We start from the raw sequence: 22,691 nt of genomic DNA, 5'->3' as shown, positions 1-22,691 counted from the left end.
CGAAAGTTGGGTACTGAATAAGGAAGATCTGGTGAGCTCCCGCTATAGAAATCACAGCCAATCTAGACGAGGAAGGCTGGGAAAAGGCTTCCCTATGACCCTGCTCCCGAGCCAGCTTGCTGAGTTCACTTGAGAGGCAGGTTGATTTGTGACAATTCCAGGTGATAACGATTGGTGCTCACTCGAAGCTTCTTTCTTGATCCAGAGATGCCATTGGAAAAGAAGTGTACCGCCTTGCTCTTCAAACCAGGGAACAGCACATCCGGAGAGACAAGGCCACCAGCAACATCTGCACAGCCCAGGTAAGTCACGCACGCACCTGCCCTGGCCAGTGAGCGCCCTTACAACCCACAAAGAAGGTGGCTGCTTCAGCCACTCACTCATTCTCTCATAATATATGTAATACTAAAACAGCAAGATTGTTATCATATATATTGCATATAGCATAATATAGTTGATACCATCTTGCTGGGTTAGTTGATAGTCAGGAGTCCTGGTGGCCCTGTGGTTAAAGTGCTTGACTAAGAACCAAAACATGGTGGTTCAAACCCATCAGCTGCTCTGCGCTAGACAACTGAGGCGATCTGCTTCTACTAAGAGAGACAACCGTGGACGTCTACGGGCAGCGCTGTAGGGTTGCTTGCTGTGAGTCAGGACGGACACAGCAGTCGTGATTGTTTTGGTGTTAGCAGCTCATCCCGACTAATATTGACATGAACAAGTCCGTGGCATTAATTACATTCACCGTGGCATACAGCCGCCACCACAAACCATGTCCAGAAGCAAACTGTCATCCATCACCCAACCAGAATGTTGGGCCTCCTTCAGTGAGCACCCTCTCCCACCACCCCTTTTCTCATACCCCCACACCCAGGTGCTGTCTGGTCGATTCTGACTCACGGCAGCCCTGTAGGACCGACGAGAACTGCCTCCCGCAGTGCCCAATGCGGTGCTCTCTGGAGGCAGACTGCCAGAGCCTCCACCTGTGGAGAGGTGGGTGGGTTTGAACTGCCACCTTTCAGTCAGTTAGCAGCTGAGAGCTCAACCAGGGCTCCTCCCTCCCTGGAAAGCACCAATAAGCTTTGGTCTCTAGGTATTTGTCTAGTCTTGATGGTTCATGTAAGTGGGATCCCGTGGTGACCTATTCATTCGTCTGTTGATGTGCACGGAGGCTGATTCTTGTGTTGTCTACGGTGCCCAGTGCCGTAGCGAACACAGATGGACATGGTTCTGGTTGCACCCTACTTCCGGTTCTTCTCTCTATCTCGGCATCCCTGGGTTAGTTACGAACATCTGACTTATATACAACCGTAGCTATGAACCAACCCCTGTAAATCGTAGGATGTTAAAAACCCGGGATTCGCACAAGGGCTCAACAGCACATTATCATTGCATCATGTTACAGATGTTTGAGTGTGTTTGGAAGTGCTTTTAAAATGCTTTCATGGCGGAAAAAAAGGGTACACTACATACGGGGATGAGTATTTGACTCACTGATGTTGAATAGGCGGCATGGGGACCCGTCCCAGTTTACATATAGAGTCATCTTAAAGACAGGTTTGTAAACGGAACCCATTCGTCATCTGGGGACTACATATGTGTAGTATGTAGGAGAGTGGTTGCCGGGTCAGATGGTAGTGGGGCTTTCTGAGGAAGGCAGACTGGTTTTCCCAGCAGTGGCAAGGCTTTGCCTTCCCCATAGCAATGGGCGGAGCCTCTGATGTCTGCCTCCTTACCAATGTGTTAGTTTTGCCACGTTCTTTTTTTCTGCTCCTGGAGCACTGGTGGCACTGTGGGTTAGGCGTTGGGCTTTAGACTGCAATGTGGGCACTTCAAACCCACCAGCTGCTCCGAGGGGCCACGATGAGGCAGTCTGCTTTAAAGCATTGCAGGAGAAGCTCTGCTCGGTCCTGTGGGGTCACCATGAGCTGGGCTTGACCGATGGCCATGGGGGGTGGGGAGGCATGGGTTGGGTGCCAACATAAGGATCCCTGGTGACGCAGGTGGTTCCAAGTTTGGCTGCTAACTGAAAGGCCTCCCATTCCACACTACCAGTGGCTCCACAGGAGAAACGTGTTGACAGCCTTCGAAAGCCTGTCCCCGAGTCCAAACTGACACGATGGCAGAGGATTGTGAGGGATTAAGCAACAATACTCACACCACAAGTCAAGCTTCATGGGAAGGGGTTTGGGTTTTTGTTGTTGCTGTCAGTACCATCACAGCGGCTCCTCTCCTTGTTCCAGCCCCGGGGCTGCCTTCTGAAAAGCCGTCCCGGGGCTTCTCTTGACCAGCGGCCAGAGCTCTTATCTCAGCGAGAAGCCAGGCCATCTTCCCCCTGCTGTCACACTAGAACACACTCTTCCCATTAAGGATTGGTCTGAGCCCTCAGATTGCTACCTTGCTGACATCCGAGAATAAGCCAGTCGGTTCCACTTTCTTCTTTCGCATAGATCCTCTGCCAGCTCCCTCTGGTTTGATTCCCAGGAACCCTGCAGTCCTTGGCCCATTTGCCTCTCGGCAGCCAGGAATTCAGTGTAGGGTGCTTCACTTACATCCTCAGGAGAATTGTACGGTTCAACCTGTGAAATCCAGAGCCCAGAGCAGAACCTACTCACAGAGTTTCCACATATACGGGGTAATGGACCCGTAGTAAGAGGGCACCCTGTCCGAGGTGGGGAAGGTGGGAGACCCAGAGTTCTGGGTTTCACGGTCTCGCCATCCTCTCTGGGTTCTTGTATACTGGCTGGTGTCTTGTTGCATCCAACCTTGAAAAACTCCTTGAGTATCTTGGGCTTTCTTGTCTTTTCCCGAGGCTGTTATTGCTTGATGGTCTTCCAACTTTGAATATTGCCTCTTCACGTTCATGGCCTCTTGCCCCTTCATGGGTGGTGGTCTGGTTGGACCCCTTCATAATGGTGCCGTTTGGAGAACGGGTCTGGTGACGCGAAGGTATATCGACTGCTGTCCTCCCCCTCACGTAGCCAAGCAGCTTGGGGGAGAAATAAATTGAAATTGGCCTCCAGCTTGTGGGGAAAGAAAGCAATCTCATATGCTCCTCTGGCCTTGGCTTTCCTATTTAGCACACCCATCATGTCTCTGTGTCCCCATAGGCGCTTTTGGCGAATATGGCTGCCATGTTTGCAATCTACCATGGTTCCCGGGGCCTGCAGCACATTGCAAGGAGGGTTCACAATGCCACGCTCATTTTGTCTGAAGGTGAGTCCTCTGTCCGTTTGAAAACATACACTTGAGTACCTAAAATGAGAAACTCCCTGCAACTCTAATGCTGTGCGCAAAGCTAAATCTTCACATCAGAACCCCAGGGCAGGGGGGAGGGGGAGAGAGTGAAGGTTAGTGTGTTTACTATAAGGAACTCTTCCTTATTCCCCCTAGCCTCCAACCCAAGAAGGATGCCCAGTCTGTTAGGCAAAAATGATATATCTGGATTAGCTCCCAGTAACAGTTTAAAAGAAAAAAATGGGAGCCGCCATTGACCATCTTTTAAAGTACGCTGGATCATGGTAGAAGAGGGAGGAAATAGAAGCATAAAGATTGCTTCATTAGAACCAGAGAAGGCCTAAATGGAGAAGTGCAAAGATGTTCACGACACCCTAGATTCTTTCCCCAAGCACACACTGGTGCACGCACACTACTTCTAGAGGGACATGAGTCGAAACGTACCCAGCGGTGACTGTTGGCCACCGTGGTGATCTCCGGTCTAGGTCTCAAGCGTGCGGGGCATCAGCTGCAGCACGACTTGTTCTTCGACACCTTGAAGGTCCAGTGTGGCTGCGCCGTGAAGGAGGTCTTGGATAGAGCTGCTCAGAGGCAGATCAATCTTCGGCTCTTTGAGGATGGCACCGTAAGTCAAACGCGCGCTCCCCCACCCCACTGCCCTGTTTTTACAAATTCTCACAGTGTTCATGACTTTCTCTTCCAAAGCTGCTCTGGTTTTAAAAATCCCTACTGGGAAAGATATCAATGTTGGAATTTGCGATACGGTCTTTTTTTGGTCAATGTTTTTCATTTCCAATTTGGAACACTGTGACAGCCTTGTAGGGCTAATTCAGCCCTGGCTATTTTTTAAGACATTGTATTCTCTTCAGGGCTCAAAGGCTCATATGTTGCTCATAAAACTCCTATGCATCCCTGTATTACCACTTGAGTAAAGGCTGTCGTAAAGCCATTGCAGGGAAGGGAAAGGTGGACACAGCCAGACCACACAGGGGTTCCTTGGGCTAGTCAATGGCCGTTGGCTTGCAAAACCAAACCACGCCAAGTTTAGATCTGGTCCAATCGGCTTTCTCTATAGGTCAACTTGAATATTTGGGGATGGATGGATAGTTGGTCCAGTTTTCCCAGTTGTCTTAGAGCTGAAAAATGATGTTCTCCTTTTGTTTTCATTTCCGTAGCTTGGCATTTCTCTGGACGAGACCGTGAATGAGAAAGATCTGGATGACTTGCTGTGGATCTTTGGCTGTGAGTCATCGGCTGTAAGTAAAGTCAAAATGGGATTCCTCTTGGGGTGGAGGTCCCCTGATGCTGTAGGTAGGGTTAAGCATTGGACTGACACTGAAAGGTCGAAGGTTCAAACTCCCCAGCCACTCCAGAATAGAAAAGCCCAGGCAGTCTGCCTCAGTGAAAGCTTCAGAGCCCAGCTACTCTGACCTATGGGGTCGCTCCGCGTTGGCCTGGGGTCGATGGCAGGAGGTTTCACTTTGGTTTTTGTTTGAGGTGGTGTCAAAGATGGCGTTGCTTCTTGTAGACGTGAGTGTGACGAGGCAGAGGGTCTGTTCCTCTAGAACTGTGCACTCAATGTAATGTAGCATTTGTTCCATGTGTTTGATGGATATGTATAGAGCAGCACCCACCAGGGCTCTGCATGACTGTACTGCCAGCTTGGGGCAGAATGAGGAGCAGCCTTGGCATTTCATTGGGACTCTTCTCCAAAATAAAAGACCCAGGTCAACTGAGAATCCTTCCTTGAGGGGAGTTATCTCCGGATCACTCATTTGAACACCCCTAAAGTCTACTGGAACTTGCTTCCTTCCCCAGCGAACAAGAGGAAACGCCAAAGTTAATTTCCTCTCTAGTAAACTTTGCATACTTTGTCCTCATCTCTTGTCACCAAGCTCAATACAACTTAAGTATGGTACCCTGGAGAATGTCTACGATGCTAACTCCTGAGGCCCACTACCACACCATGGGGGATGCCTAGCGGGGTGATTTCCTGTGTTCTGTCAGAGTGTGGACTTAGGTCTGTGGCTCTGAAGCAGGGATATCTCCACATGCTCCAGCCATGGTTCTCGCCCTTGACTTTCTGCGGTCTGTACGGGCAGGAGCTGGTAGCTGAAAGCATGGGAGAGGAGCCTCGAGGGATCCCAGGGACTGCGTTCAAGAGAACGAGTGCCTTCCTCACACATCAGGTGTTCAACAGGTTAGTGAGGCCTATGCGAAGCCGGAGTTCTGTGCTGTGGTCGTGAGATCAGGAGCCAGGAGGGAGGCCTGGGACGTTGAGAGAGTTCTTGGGCCGAACCAGGCCTGTTAGTTGCTGCTGTTTTGGCTCAGATTCCTGGCAGCATCCTCTGTGTAAGAGAAGGACACACCGGCCTGTCCAAGCCATCACCATGGTCATTGCGACATTTGAGGCCACGTTGTGCCTGATGTGGGAACTCATTTTTTGGAGGATTCCCCTTGTTTTCAGGGACCCTCTACTTGACAAAATGTCGTGTCCTTATTAGTTTTGTTTGTTTTTAATGCTATGTCCCAAGTGAGTGAGGTGAAGTCTCACCATCCTCACCTTTCAGGGACATTCAGGTTCTATTTTTCATGTGTGCCTGCTTTGTTTATACAAACAAAACCTAACTCACTGTCCCTATGAGTTTCTGAGACTGTACCTCTCTAAGGGGTAGAGAGCCTCCTTTTTTTCCATCGGAGCTGGCCGATAGTTTCAAACTGCTAACCTAGAGGTTAGCAGCCGAACCCATAACCACTCTGCCACCAGGGCTCCCTGGGTAGAGTCCGTATTTGGGGGCAACGCTGCAATTTGAGGGCATCACACCTTCTGCCTTCCTTTTTGCTGTCAAGCTTCCACAAGCCCGAGAGGCATGGCTGGGGTCTGGCGTACCTTAGTCCTTAGATAAAGCCGCGGTGAGTATCTCATTCCTGACACGGGCAAAGAAGACCTAGCCGGCTGCCGGTTCTCCTCCCTTTTTACTGTCAAGAAGAGGGAGTTTGGGTTTATACAGCTTCAAGTTCACGTCCACAACCTCAATCTCTCCCCTCCCCCCCTCCCCACATACACCTTCTCAAACTCCATCTCATACCCACATGCAGCTTCTTGTCAGGGCACCCTCGGGGGCTCGTGGAGGTTCCCTGTTCCCCTCCTGCCCCCCCAGCAGTGTTGACCTGTTGTGCTTGTGTTTTGAAGGTAGCGAGTCTCGACTCCAGGAGGACTCCTGTAATTTCACAGGCCCTAACCCACCCTGTGTTTGTCGTTCACAGTTATCACTCCGAAACAAACATCGTGCGGTACATGAAGAAACTGGAGAACAAAGACATATCCCTGGTCCACAGCATGATTCCCCTGGTAGTTATGACCTTCCTTCTGGCACCCTGGTCCCCACCCTGACTAGGCTGCAGCCTAGGGGTTGCGGGAGGGATGAGTAGGGGTGGTTGTGTCCTGAGGCTTGAGGGCTGGCCCCTGGGGGACCAGTCACGTGATATTTGTGTTTCTTAAAGGGATCCTGCACCATGAAGCTGAACAGTTCCTCTCAGCTCACAGTAAGTAGGTCCCTCGGCCAAGAGGGAGCTGCATGGGGCCGCGTTCTAGATAGTTGTATGCAGGCAGTAGACTAGACACAGCTGCTGGACTGCGACGTGGCAGCTATTTTAATAATCCTTTACGTTGCCATTACGTAATGATCTTGGGGAGGGGGTGGGGGAGCCTACTATTCCCCAAATTTTGATCATCCACATTTCTAGGTAGCTAAAATGATCATTTTTTTAAAAGTGTGAAATGATTCAGCATGTAGCATTCCTGTCTTCTAGCCTCTGAAAACAAAACAAGACCAAAAAAAACAACCTGCCATCCTGTTTGAAGCTTTCTGATGTGTCTATTTCTAACTCCTAAACTCAGGGAGGATTAAGAAGCCTGAGCCTTTTTTCCTCCTAGAAGTTGCCCCACCTCCCGTGGGCAACAGAGTTAAACACTTAAGGCTCTAATGTCCTCATGGTGCCAACAGCCTGTGTCACCTGTCCTTGTGGTTGGCAAGAATCTCTCTGAGGTCCCAGCCCACGTGGTCACACCAGCTCATGCGGTGTGGCTCTGAGGGTTTCAGTGATGGACAAACCACAGCAGGCACAGGCCCCTGTTCTGTCAAATGGGAAGAAGGGGCTGCCTGCGGCCCCTGAGTCTTGTTTCCCCGCTCTGCATGATGTGCTGCGTGGGGGTTGAAGAAACCCCAGCTGAGACCACTCAGCTGACCTCATGAATATAAACCTACTTGTAGACATTGTGCGCATGTCTGAAAAGATAGGGCGAGCTTATATTTCCACCTAGGCTTCTCTCTGGGTCTCTGGGTCCCATTCTAAAAACAGAGCTGGTACTAGCCCTACCTGAGAAGATTTTCGTGAAACTTAGCTGAATGAATGTATTGAAAGCACTTAGGACCATCTAGTACAAATCACTTTTTCCCCCCCTCTGCCTTGGAGTTGTTTCCAGCTCACAGCGACCCCCTGGGACCGAGTACACTGCCCTTTGGGGTCCTGAGACTTTAAATATTTTTTTTTTTTACTTTAAATCTTTATAGGCGTAGACAGGCTTATCGCTCTCCCCTGCAGCAGCTGGTGGGGTTGAACCACCGACTTTAGGGTTAGCAACTCAATGTGTAGCCTGGTATGCCACCAGTACCCTAATGATAGCCTCCCCTAACAGTTTTATTGGCACATAATTTACAATCGTTCAATCATATCAAGGAGAATTGTACAATCATCACCACATCCATTTTAGAGCATTCCCCCTGCCCCCATGGCTAAATCACATTCAAAATGAGTTGTGCGGTTTTAATGATAGTTATTGCTGCCATCATCATCATCATCAGTCTAGTTGTTCTCATTATTATAACATCTTAGTATACTCTGTATATGCATATAAATTAGAATCTCTCTCTTTCACCCCTTCACCTCCCCTTTTTCCCTTGCCCTGCAGCCTATCACATGGAAAGAATTTGCAAATATCCACCCTTTTGTGCCCTTGGACCAAGCTCAAGGGTACCAGCAACTCTTCCGAGAGCTCGAGAAGGATTTGTGCGAACTTACAGGCTATGACCAAATCTCTTTCCAGCCTAACAGGTAAGGGGATTTCAGCTATTGTTTCAGCTGGCTGTTGTTGCCTAGGGGTTTCATCGGCGATGGAGGATTGCACGGCCCTGTGAGTTCATGGGACAGTGCATTTTACACGGTGTTGCTGCCATGGTGGGATGGCTGCAAAATCCCAAGTGGCCTCAGTGGTGAGGCTAAAAGATCGGTGCTGGGCCATTGACCCGGGAAATCAGTTGTGGATGTTGGCTTGTCTTGATTCTTCCCCACCTGCAGCTCTCCACAGGCTGCTTGAGCTTCCTCACAGCATGACGTCTGGGTCCCAGTGTTCTAAGATGAAGCATGTGGGCGCTGCCGGCCTCTTAGGGCCTATTCTCTGAAGTCTCCCAGCATCACTTAGATGGTTTATCTGTTAGGCTGAGACACAGTCAGACAGCCAGGCCCGACTCAGTGTGAGAGAGGACTCTAATTGTGTGACTAAGAGGTATGTTTGATTGTGGACCATCCTGGGAAAGCAGGCACTCTATCATTACGATACTGTATCGGTGGTATGGTGTCTAGGAATAACACTCAAGCCCACATGTCAATCAATCCCAGCTAGAGACCTTGGACACGGCTTTGGTCCTGTCACTGACGTTGAAAGGGACCTTCCCTCTAGCGTGAGTTTCTGTCGGCAAAATAAAAGCATTGAACAGTGCTTTCTTAAACCACAGGGCTCCATCCAAACCGGACAGGCGCGTGACACAGGTGCGTGACACAGGCGCGTGTGAAACACACACATTTTGGGCTCCATCATCTCCAGGGATCGAGCCTAGTAATCTATTTTTAAGAAGTCACCCGAAATAACCTAACGGCCCACCAGTGGGAGGATCGGTAAATACTTTGGACCACACACACAATGGAACACAATGCCTCGTTACACAATCCTGACACGACTGTGAAGCAACATCTTATGGTGATGGATTTGGAGGACATTCTGCTGAGTGCAAAGGACAAATCTTGCACGAGACCATTACTACCAAAGAAAGAAACCACGACAAATGCTTCTCATACCCAAAGACCCAGACTTTGACCGTGACCAGGAAAGGGGGTGGAGGGGAGGGAAGCAGAGCAGTGAGTTGGATGGTAGACGGGGAGGGAAGCAGAGCAGTGGGTTGGATGTTAGACGAAGCTGAGCCAAGGTGCCAGCAAGGACCATATTCTACAAGAGCAAAAAAGAAGGGGGACCGGACAAACTATTTGGAGGTTTGATACATTGTTTTAACTTTTTAAAATATGCAAATGATGATCTGAAGTGTAAACCCCCGCCTAATTAGTAATAAAAAGTTGAAAGAAGCAACCCAAGGGATTCTGGGACACAGCAAGGCCTGAAGCCTACTGCACTTGTGATCCCTCTGCCGGCACAGGAAGCACGGAGAGGAATCACGCACGCACGCACAGGTTAATGACATACCGGCAGGTTGCCTCCAGGTGAGGCGACACGGTAGCATGGGTTCCGAGGTGACGTCGGTCGCCCAGTAGGTTCTCTTGCTCCTACCTTGGTCTCCCCAGCAGTAGCTTCACTGTTGGCTGTGTAGTTGCTGGAATCGTTTCTGTCTCAGTATCTGAAATTCAAAAATGTTTTGAAACATATTTATTTACTGGCATTGTTTAAAGACTGGTTTAGATTTCTGTGCATGCAACGTCATGCCTCCAGAGAGTGTGCATCTGGGATGTGGGTGGGGTGAGCAAATTGGTTTCCTGTGCGACAATTCCTTGGTCCGCGATGTTGATGATCACAACCGCCGCGAGGCAACAGCCCTCCTCCCACTTCCTCCCGGGCCCTCCAGCTCCTTTCCCAGCCCAGCCTGCCTCCCGAGCTCGTCCTAGGGTGCACGCTGCCCTTCCAGCGGGTAGGGTCTGTTGGTTGAAGAGTGTGAACCTTCCCGCTGTGACGGAGGGACCTCTGCAGGGACCGGGCCTGCTTAGTGCGCACTCTCTGATAAGTGTGCCGCCCAGAAAGGAATCAAACTCTAATCCGACACAAAGATGCCCCGTCTCCTGTTTGCTGCACAGATTCCACGGCCAAGCCATGTGCTTTGTGAAAACAAGACACTGGGAAAGGCAACTGCCACAGGAAGAGGACACAGTGGCACCTTCTTCAGAGATTCCCAGACGTAGGTCCATCCCCATGAGCCGTTTTGACAGTGGCTAAGCCATGTGGGAGGAAGCCCTGGTGGGTCATGGGTTGGGCAGCTCACCCTAAGGTCTAGAGTTCAAACTCACCAGGTGCTGTAAAGGAGAAAGGCGAGGCTGTCTGCTGTCAGAAAGATAATAGCCTTGGAAACCCACAGGGACAGCTCTCCTCTTGCTCCAGGGTCTCTGTGAGTCAGACTCGACCCAGTGACGATGAGGACCATAAGGGCAGGAGCTTTGGTGGCACCATGGGTTAGGTATTGAGCTGCTAACGCCGAGAAACCCAAAACAAGCTGCACTGACTCATAGCGACGCAGTGAAACAGGGCAGAGTGGACCTATGGATTTCCCAGTTGGTCACTTATTATAAAGGAGTAGAAGCCTCTTCTTTCACCCAAGGAGTAGCTGATGGTTTGGAACTATTGACCATGCCATTACCAGCCCAACACATAGCTTCCAGGGCTCCTCTGATGGGCTAAGCCTGCTGATTGCTTCTCGGGAGGAAGGCTTTACCGTCTCAGAAACTGGAAACCCTACATAGGGTGGCTCTGAGTCGGAATCAACTCAATGGCAGTGGGTTTGGGCTTGGGGACTCCTATTCCATCTGTGGGGCAGGCCTATTCCATCGCATGGGGTCACTATGAGCAGCTAAGTGCTTCAGCTACTTACGCCACCCAGGGATCACAGCCGGGTTTAAAGGACCTCAAGCAAAAATGCCAAGAAGTTACTTTTATTTTCCTCCCATTTGTTGGCTCAGTCTCCAACCCCATAGAGCGTTTCCTTGCAGTGAAGGAAATGGTTTGAGACTATTTCATTACCTGCCCACTTTCCACTCTGCCAACCATGACTTGCTTCCACTTGTGCCCCGGAACACCTGGTTGCCCTGATAATCATCCTGCAGTTCACGATCCCCTCCAGGAAGTGTTGGGTTAGAATGTGAGGCCCTGTGGAGATGGGCATTAGCAATAATTAACACCTTTGGTGAGTCTCTCAAGTGGAAAACTAGCTGGAGTTGCCGCGACTCAATTTGCTGCGACATTGAGGAAGTGGTATTTGCCTCTCAGAGCTGCAGACAGCAAAGTAGAAGGGTCAAGGGCTGGCAGTTGCTTCCCCCCAGTTTCCACCTGGGAAACTTAAGTTAAAGTCTGAACACAGAGGTGTTGAAGGGCCTTAGACCTAATGGGGCATGAGAATGGCCTGGAGGGTTTGTTCACTGGCTAAACCCAGATTTTCTGATTCATTAGGTCTGGGCGTCACCATGAATATGTATTATTTCTCATAAATTCATAGGTGATACTGACGCTGCTGGTCTGGGACATACTGTGGGAACAAACGGGGCTGTGGGGCTCTTGCTCCTGACTGCACAACCCAATGACCTGTAGAGCTTTTAAAACCACCAGGGCCCAGTGTAAAGAAAACCAGAGACCTCACAACCGGACCAGTAGGAACCACCATGAAAAAGTTTGGAGTTGCCCAGGATTTCATCTCGGTTGGATCCACAACCAGTGCTCATAAAAGCAGAGGCCAAGGTCAGGTGACACATTGCATTGTCTGCTGCACAAGACCTCGCTAGAGTGCGGAAAAGCAAGAAGGTCCTTTGAGAGTGAAGGTGTGTCCGACTCAAGGCATGGCATATTTTCCGTCGCCTTCTATGGAAGTTGGACACTGAATAAGGAAGCCCAGAGAAGAATCAATGCACTTGAACGAAGGTGCTGCCAAAGAACAGATAAAACTGTCAGGCACAGAACGCTCCTTAGAGGCCGGGATGGCAAGACTTGTCACACGTACCTTGGCCATGTTGTCAGGAGAGACCCGTCCCTGGAGAAGGACATCCGGTGTGGCCAAGTCAAAGGGCAGTGAGAAAGAGGGTGACCCTCAGCTAGTTGGATGGACATGGTGGCTGCATCTGCGGGCGCAAACACACGCACAGTTGTGAGGAGGGTGCAGGACCACCCCGTGTTCCTTTCGTTCTTCTTTAAAGATTGTATGACTTGACTTTATTTCACACTAGGTGGTGGGCACAAGCAATCCCCTTCATAAAGTTGACAGTTAGCTTAACTCAGAACATTTTAAATAATGCACGCTAAAAAAATCATCTTACATATTGTTTTGCAATTCAAGTATATAATAGCTTGGAAAACAACAGTTAGGAACGGAAAGCCCATGTAAAAAGACAGGTTAAAACGATGTAAAAAGACAGGTTAAAACGATGACGAGAAGAGTACTGGTTGGATATGGCTCGGATCTTAGTTTTCTTACTGCGTCATCAATGTCAGACATCTGTTCCTTCAGCTGACACCACCGCTCCTTTTCTTCCTGGTTTTCCTTCCCTGTCTCGATCCACCCAACATTCTCTGATGTCAACAGGCCTTTCCCGTGGAAGCCCGAACACTGACATACCGCTCTTTCCCAATCTGAAGCCTGGTACCATCTCAGCGGCCGCTCTGCTTGGAGGATGATGGGGCTCTGGAAGTCTCCCCAGTCTCTTGCTTCTTGACAGGCTTTTCTGGAGCAACCTGCTTTCCCTCATTAGCTTTTTGTCGACTTCACTGCCAGATGAGCTTGAACAGACAGGTTCCTTTGACTTAGGCATCGCTGTGTCTGTGCAGCCCAGTGGTCTTCTGCTGTGCGTGGGTCGCTGTCTTCTTGACGGCACCAACAATAAGTGCCCCACCCACTCCCGAGCCATCTTCCTGTTTACAGGGTTCTTTTACAGGGAGAGGCTAATGTGTGGCCATTGGGTTGGGACGAGTGAATCGACCTGGGGGGAAACAGCAAAGAGCGGTGAGGGGGATTAGCTAAGAGGATGAAATCTTCCACTGGGATAGACATTGAAATTGGCTGTTGATGGCTAAGCCACTATACATAAGGCATCAAGACATAGCTGGAATGTGAAGATCAAACCCATTAAGACTCTTATCCAATATGAAAGGAGCCCTGTGAGCTTGGTATACGGGCTACTAACCACAAGGTCAGGGGTTCAAACCCACCAGTTAGTTGATCCACAGGAGCAAGATGAGCCTATCTGCTCTGTGAAGACACGCAGCCTTGGAATCGAACTGATGGCAGGGGGTTGGGGCTTTTTCAGACCATGACCCAGCCGCCAATGTTCCAAAGCAGCCCCACCTGAGGCAGGTCTCCTGCCAGCCAGCCGTCGTGCCGTTTGTAAGAACAGAAGAAGGTTGAACCGGATGCCTGCTGCATCCAGGCACAGGTGTACACCCTCACTGACCAAAGCACTTCCTTTCAAGGATGAAAAGGCTTGAAGATCTTGGCCCATCTTGATGCTCCTGGGTAGGCAGGGGCACCTTCAACCTGTAACGGTCATTAGCCATGCTCTACAGCGCCGTCTCTGAGAGCAGCCCCACAGGGTGTCGATCCCCATGGCACAGGGGCAACCAGTAACAACAAGAGCTTCTTCATCAGGGTTACACGGCACACCTGCAACATGTCCCGAAAGCCAGCAGCACCTTCCAAGAATTCCTGGGGGCAGATCTCTTCTGAAGACCTAACCCTTTAAGCCAGATAAAATGAGATTCCGATATGTGACAGCTGTGTGTGTGTGTGTGTGTGTGTGTGTTAGGGATGGAAAAGGAGATTCCGATATGCAACAGTTCTCTCTCTCTCTCTGTGTGTGTGTGTGTGTGTGTGTGTGTGTTAGGGATGGAAAAGGGCATTGGTGCAAATCTGTGGACCTCACCGTGTCCTGACATTCTGATGCTTGTTTGGGCTCTTCCTTGTGTTTAGCGCTTCCCTGCCATCACCTGACTGACATACCATCTATACTACCCCCCCACCCCCCCAATGAGCAGCGGCCACAGCTGAGTTGCCCAATCCCATCAACTCCCATTCGTGTTCTCCAGGTGGATCTGCTTGATCTATCGTTGTTCTAGTTCTTCTCCTCCCAAATCTCTCCTGAGCTCTTCAAAACGCCTCCTAATTTCCCCTTGTTCTGCATTGAACTCTGCAGCAGCAGCTGGAGTGGGTGCCCTCAGGGAAGGGCTTGTTTGACGGGAGGGTCTGAGTGGCCTCCTGGCTGTGAACAAGTGCATCTTCAGACAGAAAACCAGTGTGCTTGCTTCCTCTCCTGGAGTAGCGGTGATTTCGAAGACCCTTGCTTACTCTGTTCAAGGCAGCTGACCAGTTCAGTTTGCATACAACTTTTCTACCAAAAGGTGGCACTACTCACCCCCTTATTTTAATAGCATCCCGGCACGAACCCTTGTGAGATCAGAGCATGGGGCTTGCAATCCGGGTTGAAACCTAGACAACTGGCAGAGCACCCAGGACAAAACCAGCCCAACACAAACAAAGCTGTACGTTTCTGATGGAGCAGCAAAGGAGCTAGCGACTTTGTGAGCTCCAACAGTCTTTCATTGCCAGCTCGAACACCTGGATTAGCTTTCTTTCCAGCAAAAAAGACGAGAGAGAGAGAGACTAGAAGACAGAAAAACCTAGGGGGTGGGGTGGGGTGGGGAAACCACCTGTGTGGAGGCTCCGACCATGGAGGAAGATGATCTTGCTGTGGACTGTCTGGGCCGCAGTGTGGAACTTGATGTTGGTCACCTGAATTGAGCATTTCTTGTAGCGCTGCTGCTGCTGCTGCTGCATAGGGCCCTCGCACACGTTTCCTGCGGGAAAGGGGCAGAGAGAAGCCCTAACCACTGCTGACCCTTAGTTGAGAGGCGTGGAGCCAATGTCGGGTGTTCTCAGTTATTCAGGGTACAGTACACGCATGTGAGGTGGTCCCATGTGATAAGTGGTTAATTCACAGGCAAACACCCATAGTGTTCACTGCCTGGTGTTTGGAAGTCGATGTTCAGGCCTTTCTACCTACTCAGTCTTCCTCCTGTTCAGCACCATAGTAACAGGCAAGCCCCCTCCAGCGTCTAGTAAGGGCTGCTCGGGAGGTGCAGAGGGGTCGGTGAATGGAACCCAGCTCTCCTGCGTGATGGGCAAGGACCACCAGTGCTTCCTGAATCTGGCATGCCGGTTGGGGGGGGGGGGGAATTTTTTTTCCACAGGCTTTTAAAAGCCTCCTTATCTACCCAACCAACCCACTGCCACCAAGTCGGTTCCAGCTCCAGCGACCTTGTGGGGCAAAGTGGGACTGCTCTGGCCGGTGAGCCAGAAGGACCAGGCTCGGAAAGGACTAGGGTCGCTATGAGGAAGAACCGACTAGATGGCAGTGGGTGGGGCTCTGTGTTGGGACACTGTTACCTCTTTTTCCTGAGGAGAAACTGCTGGGTTCAACGGTGGGCCCTCTGCTTAACAGTGGGGGGGTGTATCCACTGGGCCCCCAGTGCTGTGCCCACCAGCACGTCCACACTAAACCCACTCAACGGCAGGGAGACCCTGGAGGATGGAGTAGGACGTTGTCCCTCTGGGCGTCTGAGGCCACAGATCCCTGCTCCTGCCGAGTGGCTGGGGTTTGAACCGCCACCCTCTTGATTAGCAGCCAAGAGCGTAACTGCTGCAGCTCCAGGGCTCCGTCGGATGCAGAAATGGGTGTTGAATTAGTGGAGCAGTTTCTACTAAGTTTTCTTCCTCAGCTCCTTGAGCCTGTTTGTGCCCAGCAGTGGCCATGCTGTCCACAGCACTCTTCTCGCTTTGTCCACCCTGCCCCGCAGGCCCACCTGACAGCCCAGGCTTCACCGCTGCTCGTTGGCCCTCTGTCAGCCACGGTCCCCTGTCACCAGCGCTGCTGCCGCCTGACACAAACCAGCAGCCCCCCAGGATCTTGGCCAGTGTTTCCCTATTTCCCCCAACAAAACCAAGCATTTCAAGGCTCGCAGTTTTTTGCTCTGGAAATTGAAAAAGAACCCACCCTGGCATGTTCTTTTAGCCTTCAGCTTCTGGGGAAATCCAATAGTATGGGTCAACCAGAAGGATGAGCCCCCAAGACCGCTCCATGCTTCCAGATTCGGAATGCTTGGGGAGACCTCTTGAATGGAACCAACGGGCTCACTTCCAGTTCTGTCTGGCGCTGAGAACGGGGGGCACTAAGTCACCGTGTGCCACTGCCTCCGTCTGGCCCTCAGGAATGTCCGTCAGCCACCAGCTGTCATGACAGTGGCGCCTGCGCCACCGGGGCTTTCTTGTCCAGACAGTGGAATGTTATTCCGTCGTGTGGAGATATGAAGTTCTGGAGCAAACCACCAGATGAGGGAAACACATCAGAAACTAAAGGAAAAGGACATGGTCTCACTTTAATATCAAATAGGCAAATACCTAGAGGCCAGAGTTTACCAGGGCTGGTGGAGGGGGAGGGGGAAGGACTGGGTGTTCGGTGTTGGGAGGAACATCTGGAACAGGAGGTGGTGATGGTTGTACAGATAGTGAATGCCATTCAGGTCACGCAGTTGTCCCCATGAGAATGGTGGAATTGGCCAATATTTTTCCCTCTGGTGGCGTAGTGGGTTAGGGAGCAGTTGTAAGGTCAGCGGTTTGAATTAGCAAGGCACTCCATGGGAAAGAGACAAGACTGCGTTCCCTGGTAAAGAGGTAGAGCCTCAGAAACCCACAGTGGGCAGTCCGCACTGTCCTGTGGGCTCGCTTGGCATTGGGATCCGTTCGATGGCAGAATCGTTCTACCAGAATCTAAGCAAATTCTTAACTTTGAAAGGTGTTACGTATTTTACTACGAATACCAGGCTTTGGGCTTGCTTCCCATACAATCCTGTTCAGAATGAGCCGGGTTCGTGAGAGATGGAGCTGAAATCAGATCGTTGATCATTGTTGAAAGTCGGGTACATGGGCGTTCGTCATCGTTCGGCTGTTTGGTGCTGTCTTAAGTCTTTCCACCACCACAAGAGGTCTCTGAGCGCGGGGTGCTGGGTGAGCACCTGGAAGACCATCTCTGAGCAGGAAGGGGGAGAGGGAGCTTGCCAGGTGCTGTTCAGGAACACCAGGTACTGCTCCTTGACCCTTGAAGGCCTCTGGCACCCACCGAGGACCAGAGTGCCCAGTAGGGGTGATAGTGTCACCCACTGGTGAACACTTGGCCAACAGTGCCCAGTCAATGCAAAGCCCCCACGCCCTGACCCTTCTCCTGCTGTCTTCCAGCGGCGCCCAGGGGGAGTACGCCGGGCTGGCCACCATCCGAGCCTACCTGGACCAGAAGGGAGAGGGACACAGAACAGTAAGTATTGGCGGGGTATCTGTCCACCAGGGGGTAGCAGCGTGCCGGCCCACAGGCTCCCGCAGTGTGGACACTGCCAGAGCATGTGGGGGACCGAGGGAAGATGCACCGTTCTGTGAACAAGGCACCAGGCCCAGGACATCAGTTGACCACGGCAAGGGAAAACACGCAGCGATAAAGGGCATTTGCATAAATCTACGTATGACCTGTCCTGTGCCTAGAGAACTGGGCCTCCCAGGGAGCAAGAGGGAGCCGGGAGGCCGTCATTCCAGCCATCCTCTCCTCGGCTGGGCCCTGGCTCCAGGCCTACCCGGAAGCCAGAGAGCACACTGTCATATTTCTGCAGCCCCTGCTGGGCCCAAACCCATACATGACCTCAGCTCTAACAATGAAAAATGGTTATCAAGCAGTAAGTCCTGGCGGCTCAAATGAAGAACCCGCTGTGAACCAGAAGGTCTGTGGTTGGAACGCACCAGCTGCTTCCTGGGACAAAGTTTCACAGCCAAGAAACCCCTAGGGGGCACCTGGACCCTATCACTTGGGGTCTCCATGACCCGAAGTCAGCCTGAAGGTACCTAACAACCAAAGATTTGTCCCCAAATGAATCGGCGTTTCTGCCTCATGCTTTGGGCGTGAGAGTCTGGGGCCTCCTAGGAGCGCAGGCGTCCATTTGCTTGGCTGTGAACCTGGTAGCAGCTGGTGGATCCGATGCATCTGCTTCTGGAAATCCAGCCACGGGGAGCCTTGTGGAGCACAGTTCTAGCCTGACACGCATGGACTCACTACGAAAGGGCCCGAGTTTGATGGAAAAGACGGTCTTATTTGTGAGTCCAGCCTCGTGGGGGGGGGCGCTACCTGGGGTCCACCTTGCCTCATGGGGTCCCTTGCAGAGACCAGCCGGTGCTAATGGGCCTGAGAGGAATCTGCTATCCTCCTGGCACGGTCATTGACTTCAAGTTGTGGTTGAAGGCCCATGTTCTCGGGCTCCTTCCTTCTGGTGCTGCCCAGCAGGAAGCTGGGGCGTCTACTGAACTGTGTAGGGGGAGTCACAGGCGGACTGAAGGGTGAGCAGACAAGGGCTAGAGCAGTGTGTTTGGGGGCAGCTTCTGTGGCCAGTGTGCGGGATGAGGTGGGCGGTGGCCTCACCAAAAGTGCCATGCGTAGGGAGAGGAGTCGTTCCTTGCCGCACTGCAGAGGGAGAGAAGCCGGCTGGTGTGCGCCTCAGGGAGAGAGAGGAGAGGCCGGAGAAGGGCACCCCATGACCGAGCTAGTGGAAATACAGAAGTCACAAGTTGGGAAACGTTGGCATCCCTTTTAGATTAAGGGTCTTAATTAAGACCAACTCGCTAGAGAAGAAAGTGACTTATGATGCAAATAATCAGGGAGGAATTTTCCACGTCTGTGACGTTGGAGGCAGCTGCTGCTGAACAATGGAGTCTAATGGGACCCAGTAAGATGTGTTTCTCTTCTGAGAGGAAGTGGGGGGCGGGGCACCGCTGACCCACCGGGGCCCCTGCTGATTCTCTGATGGAAACCGCTCCAGGGCCTTATTTTCAGATTTGCTGTTTGTGTAAATGTCCGTGGATCCTAAAACGTATAATGTTCACATTCTTGACCTACCAGCTGCATTTGGGGGGAATACAAGTGATTGGACAAACATCTGTATCCGTTGCCATGTTCTAGACAAGATATTCACACATACACACACACACACACACACACACCACACCACACCACACCACACCACACCACCACCACACCACACCACTACCACCACCTCCCCTCCCCCTGAGGCAATAGTGGCCTGGCGTTGCTGGATTTCACCAGTGGTAAGGAACCAGTCTCCCCTGGCAAGGGCTCACCTCCTCACTCCTCGGCTGTCAGAGGGAGACCGTGCCGGGCATCGTGGGGAGTCCGGGAACGGTGGCATCTGCCCCAGTGGATGGAATCAAGGCGGAATGAAATCACCTGGGATAGGCCACAGCAGCCATCCTGAGCCCGGTTGCCTCCTCCGCCCCCACCACACTGCCACTGTAGGGTGAGGAGAAACCGCCTTATAGAAAATAACGGTGGCTCCTGCAACAGCCCAGCAGTGAGCCGCTGAGAGTCCCACCAGGGTGTCTTTCTTGTGCCGCTCTTGACATTGGCAGCCCCAGGTGGTTCCCACAGGGGCTTGGCTGTCGGTCAAGGTTAGAGCATCGCATCCACCCAGGGACATCTTGGGAGAGAGGCCGGTTGAGTGACCCATTGAAAGCCACTGCAGTGCAGTTCTGGACCAAGATGGCCGCAGCAACCACTCTCCGTTTCCCACCGTCTGTGTTCACAGGCAGCACAATGTCCGTGGCTTCATAGAGGTGGACTTCTTATCGTTCTGGAAACTGGGAGACTGGGCTCAAGCTGTGGGCAGGGCTGCCTCCTTCCGGAGGCTCCAGGGGGGGAAACCTGCTCCCTTGCCTTTTCTGGCTTGGCTCAGGACTTTTGCCCTGACTGCCTTTTCTTTAAAGACCGTCATGCTTTGGATGGCCATTTGCAGAGCAAATCGGCTGACCCTTCCCCACGTGCTGCACCTTTGGCAGCACCCCCCGGAGTACAGTCCCCACAATCACCAAATTCTCGCGCCCTCCCTGCGTTGCTTCCTCCCTCTTCTGACCTTGGTTCCTGCAAATGCTACCCCTTGGCCTGGATGGTGGTTCGTTCCCAGGTGTGTGTGCGTGTCCCTTTCTCAGCCTGTCTAGTCTTTGGCTGAAAGGGGTGAGCCACGGCGAGGAGTTCAGTTCTAGACTCAGGGCTCCACCCACCTGTATCCAACCAGAGACTCTCAGTACCTCCTGCGTTAGTCTTCCCAGCTGCTTTCGCTGCAGTCAAATCATCTTGGACCTGTCTCTGGAAAGGACCATTTGATTCTATACCCCACCCCCGCCCCTGCCCCCGGGGTATTCCAGGATCATTGTCCCATTCACAAGATCCTTCTCATTTCCTGTCTGCAAAGGCCCACCTGCCATGTCAGGTGCTGGCCACAGGTCCAGGGATGAGTGCTTGGAAATCTTTGGGGTCTGTTTATCAGCCTGTTCTATAAGATGGGGTGGCATTTTTAGCTTGTTTGGGTTCTGAATTTAGGCCACTTACAAATATCTTCTCTTCATTTTTAATATTCCATTTCCTGCCCCAAAGGGATCCTATATTCAAAGATCATTTTGGCTTGATACCATACCTGTGAGAGAGACCCAAGCTTTATGGAGAAGACAGATTCCTTCGGCCCGAGAAAGGAAGAGGAGGAAGAGAGGGGTGAGGGGTGAGGGGTGCTTTTTACCAAGAAAAGCGTATAACCAAACCAGTGGCCCCTCGGCCAGGGTAGAACTGCCCCTGTGGGTTTCCATCTCTGGGAGCAGAAAGCCTCATCATTTTTCTAAGTGTGGCTGGTGGTTTCCAACTGCTGACCTTGTGTCTAGCTGTCCAACACATCACCTACTCTGCCCCCAGGGTCCTTCAGGGGACAGGTGTCCAAGCAGCAGAAGACCGAAGGTCAAAACAGGTCCACGTCTGTCTGGTTCAAGTTCTCTCCTCACACGCCGCTGTGCGTTTTCTTACATGGACTCTTGCACCGTTCCTGAGGGAAAAGCTGGGAAGTAAATAGTCCCCCGATGAGCCCCCCTTTCATGATGCCCACCCATTTTGCTTCTAGAGCTTTCCAAGTGGTTCTGGGGTCAGAAGTCATTTCCAGACACTCCCGTGTCTCGTTTCCCATTGGGCAGCCTTGGCGGCGATGCACGTTTCCACAGAGGCGCACCGTCCGACCAGCAGCAGGAGGGTTGCCCGCGCCCATCTGCCGGAGGACGAGACTGAAAGCAGGGAGCTCTGACAGTGCTTTCTCCATCCACCTGCCTTCAGAAACCCAGCTTCTCTTAGGACCCGGCGTGCGGTCTAAGGGCTGATGCGCTTTCTGGGCCTCTTCCTGGGAGCTCTGTGCGCGCTGCCACTACCAGTCATAGGACCAGGACCAGCTGCCGCTGAGGAGGTCACGGCTCATGGCCACCTGTGCTGGTCGCGGTAGAAGCATGCTCCCTAGGGTTTCCCAGGAGTAGATCGCCAGGCCTTTCTGGGGAGACTTGACCCCTTTGACCTAGGTCACCCAGGAGCTCCTCCTGCAGCCTCTGGACATGGTTTTCCGCAGACGGCAGGGTGGTGTGAGCGGAGAGCAGGGAGTGATTGTTTTACATCCTCAGTGCATGAATCTCAGGGCTACTAGCAGCCTGTCACCCTCAGTTTGTGCTGGGAAAGTGACCCCCATGGTCACCACACTTGGATGAGGTAAGCAGAGCACTGGCGCTCTGAGGGAGGACATTTGAGTTTGCAAACTCTGCTCTCGAGGGGAATGGAATGCAGGCCCCTTTGTACCATCACCAAGTCACCGTTCGATGTAGCGTGGGCCTAGTTCTGGAGTACTGAGGTCAAGGCAGAGGACACGGGTATTTGGAAGTCTTTAAGGGACAGTATTTTGGGGTGACATGGAAACTCCTCTTTTGAGAAAAAAGAACCTCTTGTGGATTTGGCGAAAGTTTACAGAGCAGATCAATTTTCCATTCGGCATATTTTGTTTCATCTCATTGATTGGAGTCCCCACAAGGCCAAACATCCCTCATCCTACTTCCTCCCTGTGGTTCTAATTTCCTTCCTCCTTCCTGCCTAACCCTTCTGCATGTTGTCTGTGGGCATGGGCGGCCCTCAAAGGGTTAGTCACTTCCTGGTGTGATTGTTCTGCTTCTAAAATCCAAACCAAACTCCGTGCCATCGAGGCGATGCCGGCTCCCAGCCGCTCTGTAGGCCCGGGTAGAACTGCCCCCGTGGGTTTCTGAGACGGTAACTCTTTATGGAAGTAGAAGGCCCCGTCTCCCAAGGTGCGACTGGGGTCCCCCTTTTAGGCCTGTCTCTTGTGTGGCCGGAAATGGAACCATACACGTGAGATCGTTTCCAGATCTGGAAGGTGACTGTATTAGTCTGGGTACTTTGGAGAAACAAATCCACAGCGACTCATGTATAAGAGAGAGTTTTATGTAAAG

General features: G+C 51.8%; 1 protein-coding gene and 1 pseudogene across 1 annotated transcript in view; one reads left to right on the top strand and one right to left on the bottom strand.

Annotated features, from left to right (window-relative positions):
- The window catches only part of GLDC (glycine decarboxylase), an 84,577-nt gene that overhangs the window by 35,508 nt on the left and 26,378 nt on the right, over positions 1–22,691 (top strand). Inside the window, exons 10-18 of the mRNA XM_030885334.2 lie at positions 206–302; positions 3,111–3,216; positions 3,723–3,862; positions 4,413–4,493; positions 5,340–5,437; positions 6,505–6,589; positions 6,742–6,783; positions 8,210–8,352; positions 17,559–17,634. Coding sequence (XP_030741194.2) covers positions 206–302; positions 3,111–3,216; positions 3,723–3,862; positions 4,413–4,493; positions 5,340–5,437; positions 6,505–6,589; positions 6,742–6,783; positions 8,210–8,352; positions 17,559–17,634 — 868 coding nt within the window. The remainder of the gene's footprint in view (positions 1–205; positions 303–3,110; positions 3,217–3,722; positions 3,863–4,412; positions 4,494–5,339; positions 5,438–6,504; positions 6,590–6,741; positions 6,784–8,209; positions 8,353–17,558; positions 17,635–22,691) is intronic.
- Positions 12,672–13,086, bottom strand: LOC105978961 (annotated as a pseudogene).

Source organism: Echinops telfairi, unplaced genomic scaffold (assembly GCF_000313985.2).
Source record: "Echinops telfairi isolate 266 unplaced genomic scaffold, ASM31398v2 ScPeMD7_25;HRSCAF=90, whole genome shotgun sequence".
In the NCBI taxonomy this organism is placed as follows: Eukaryota; Metazoa; Chordata; class Mammalia; order Afrosoricida; family Tenrecidae; genus Echinops; species Echinops telfairi.
This window is presented reverse-complemented; position numbering and strand designations above follow the sequence as displayed.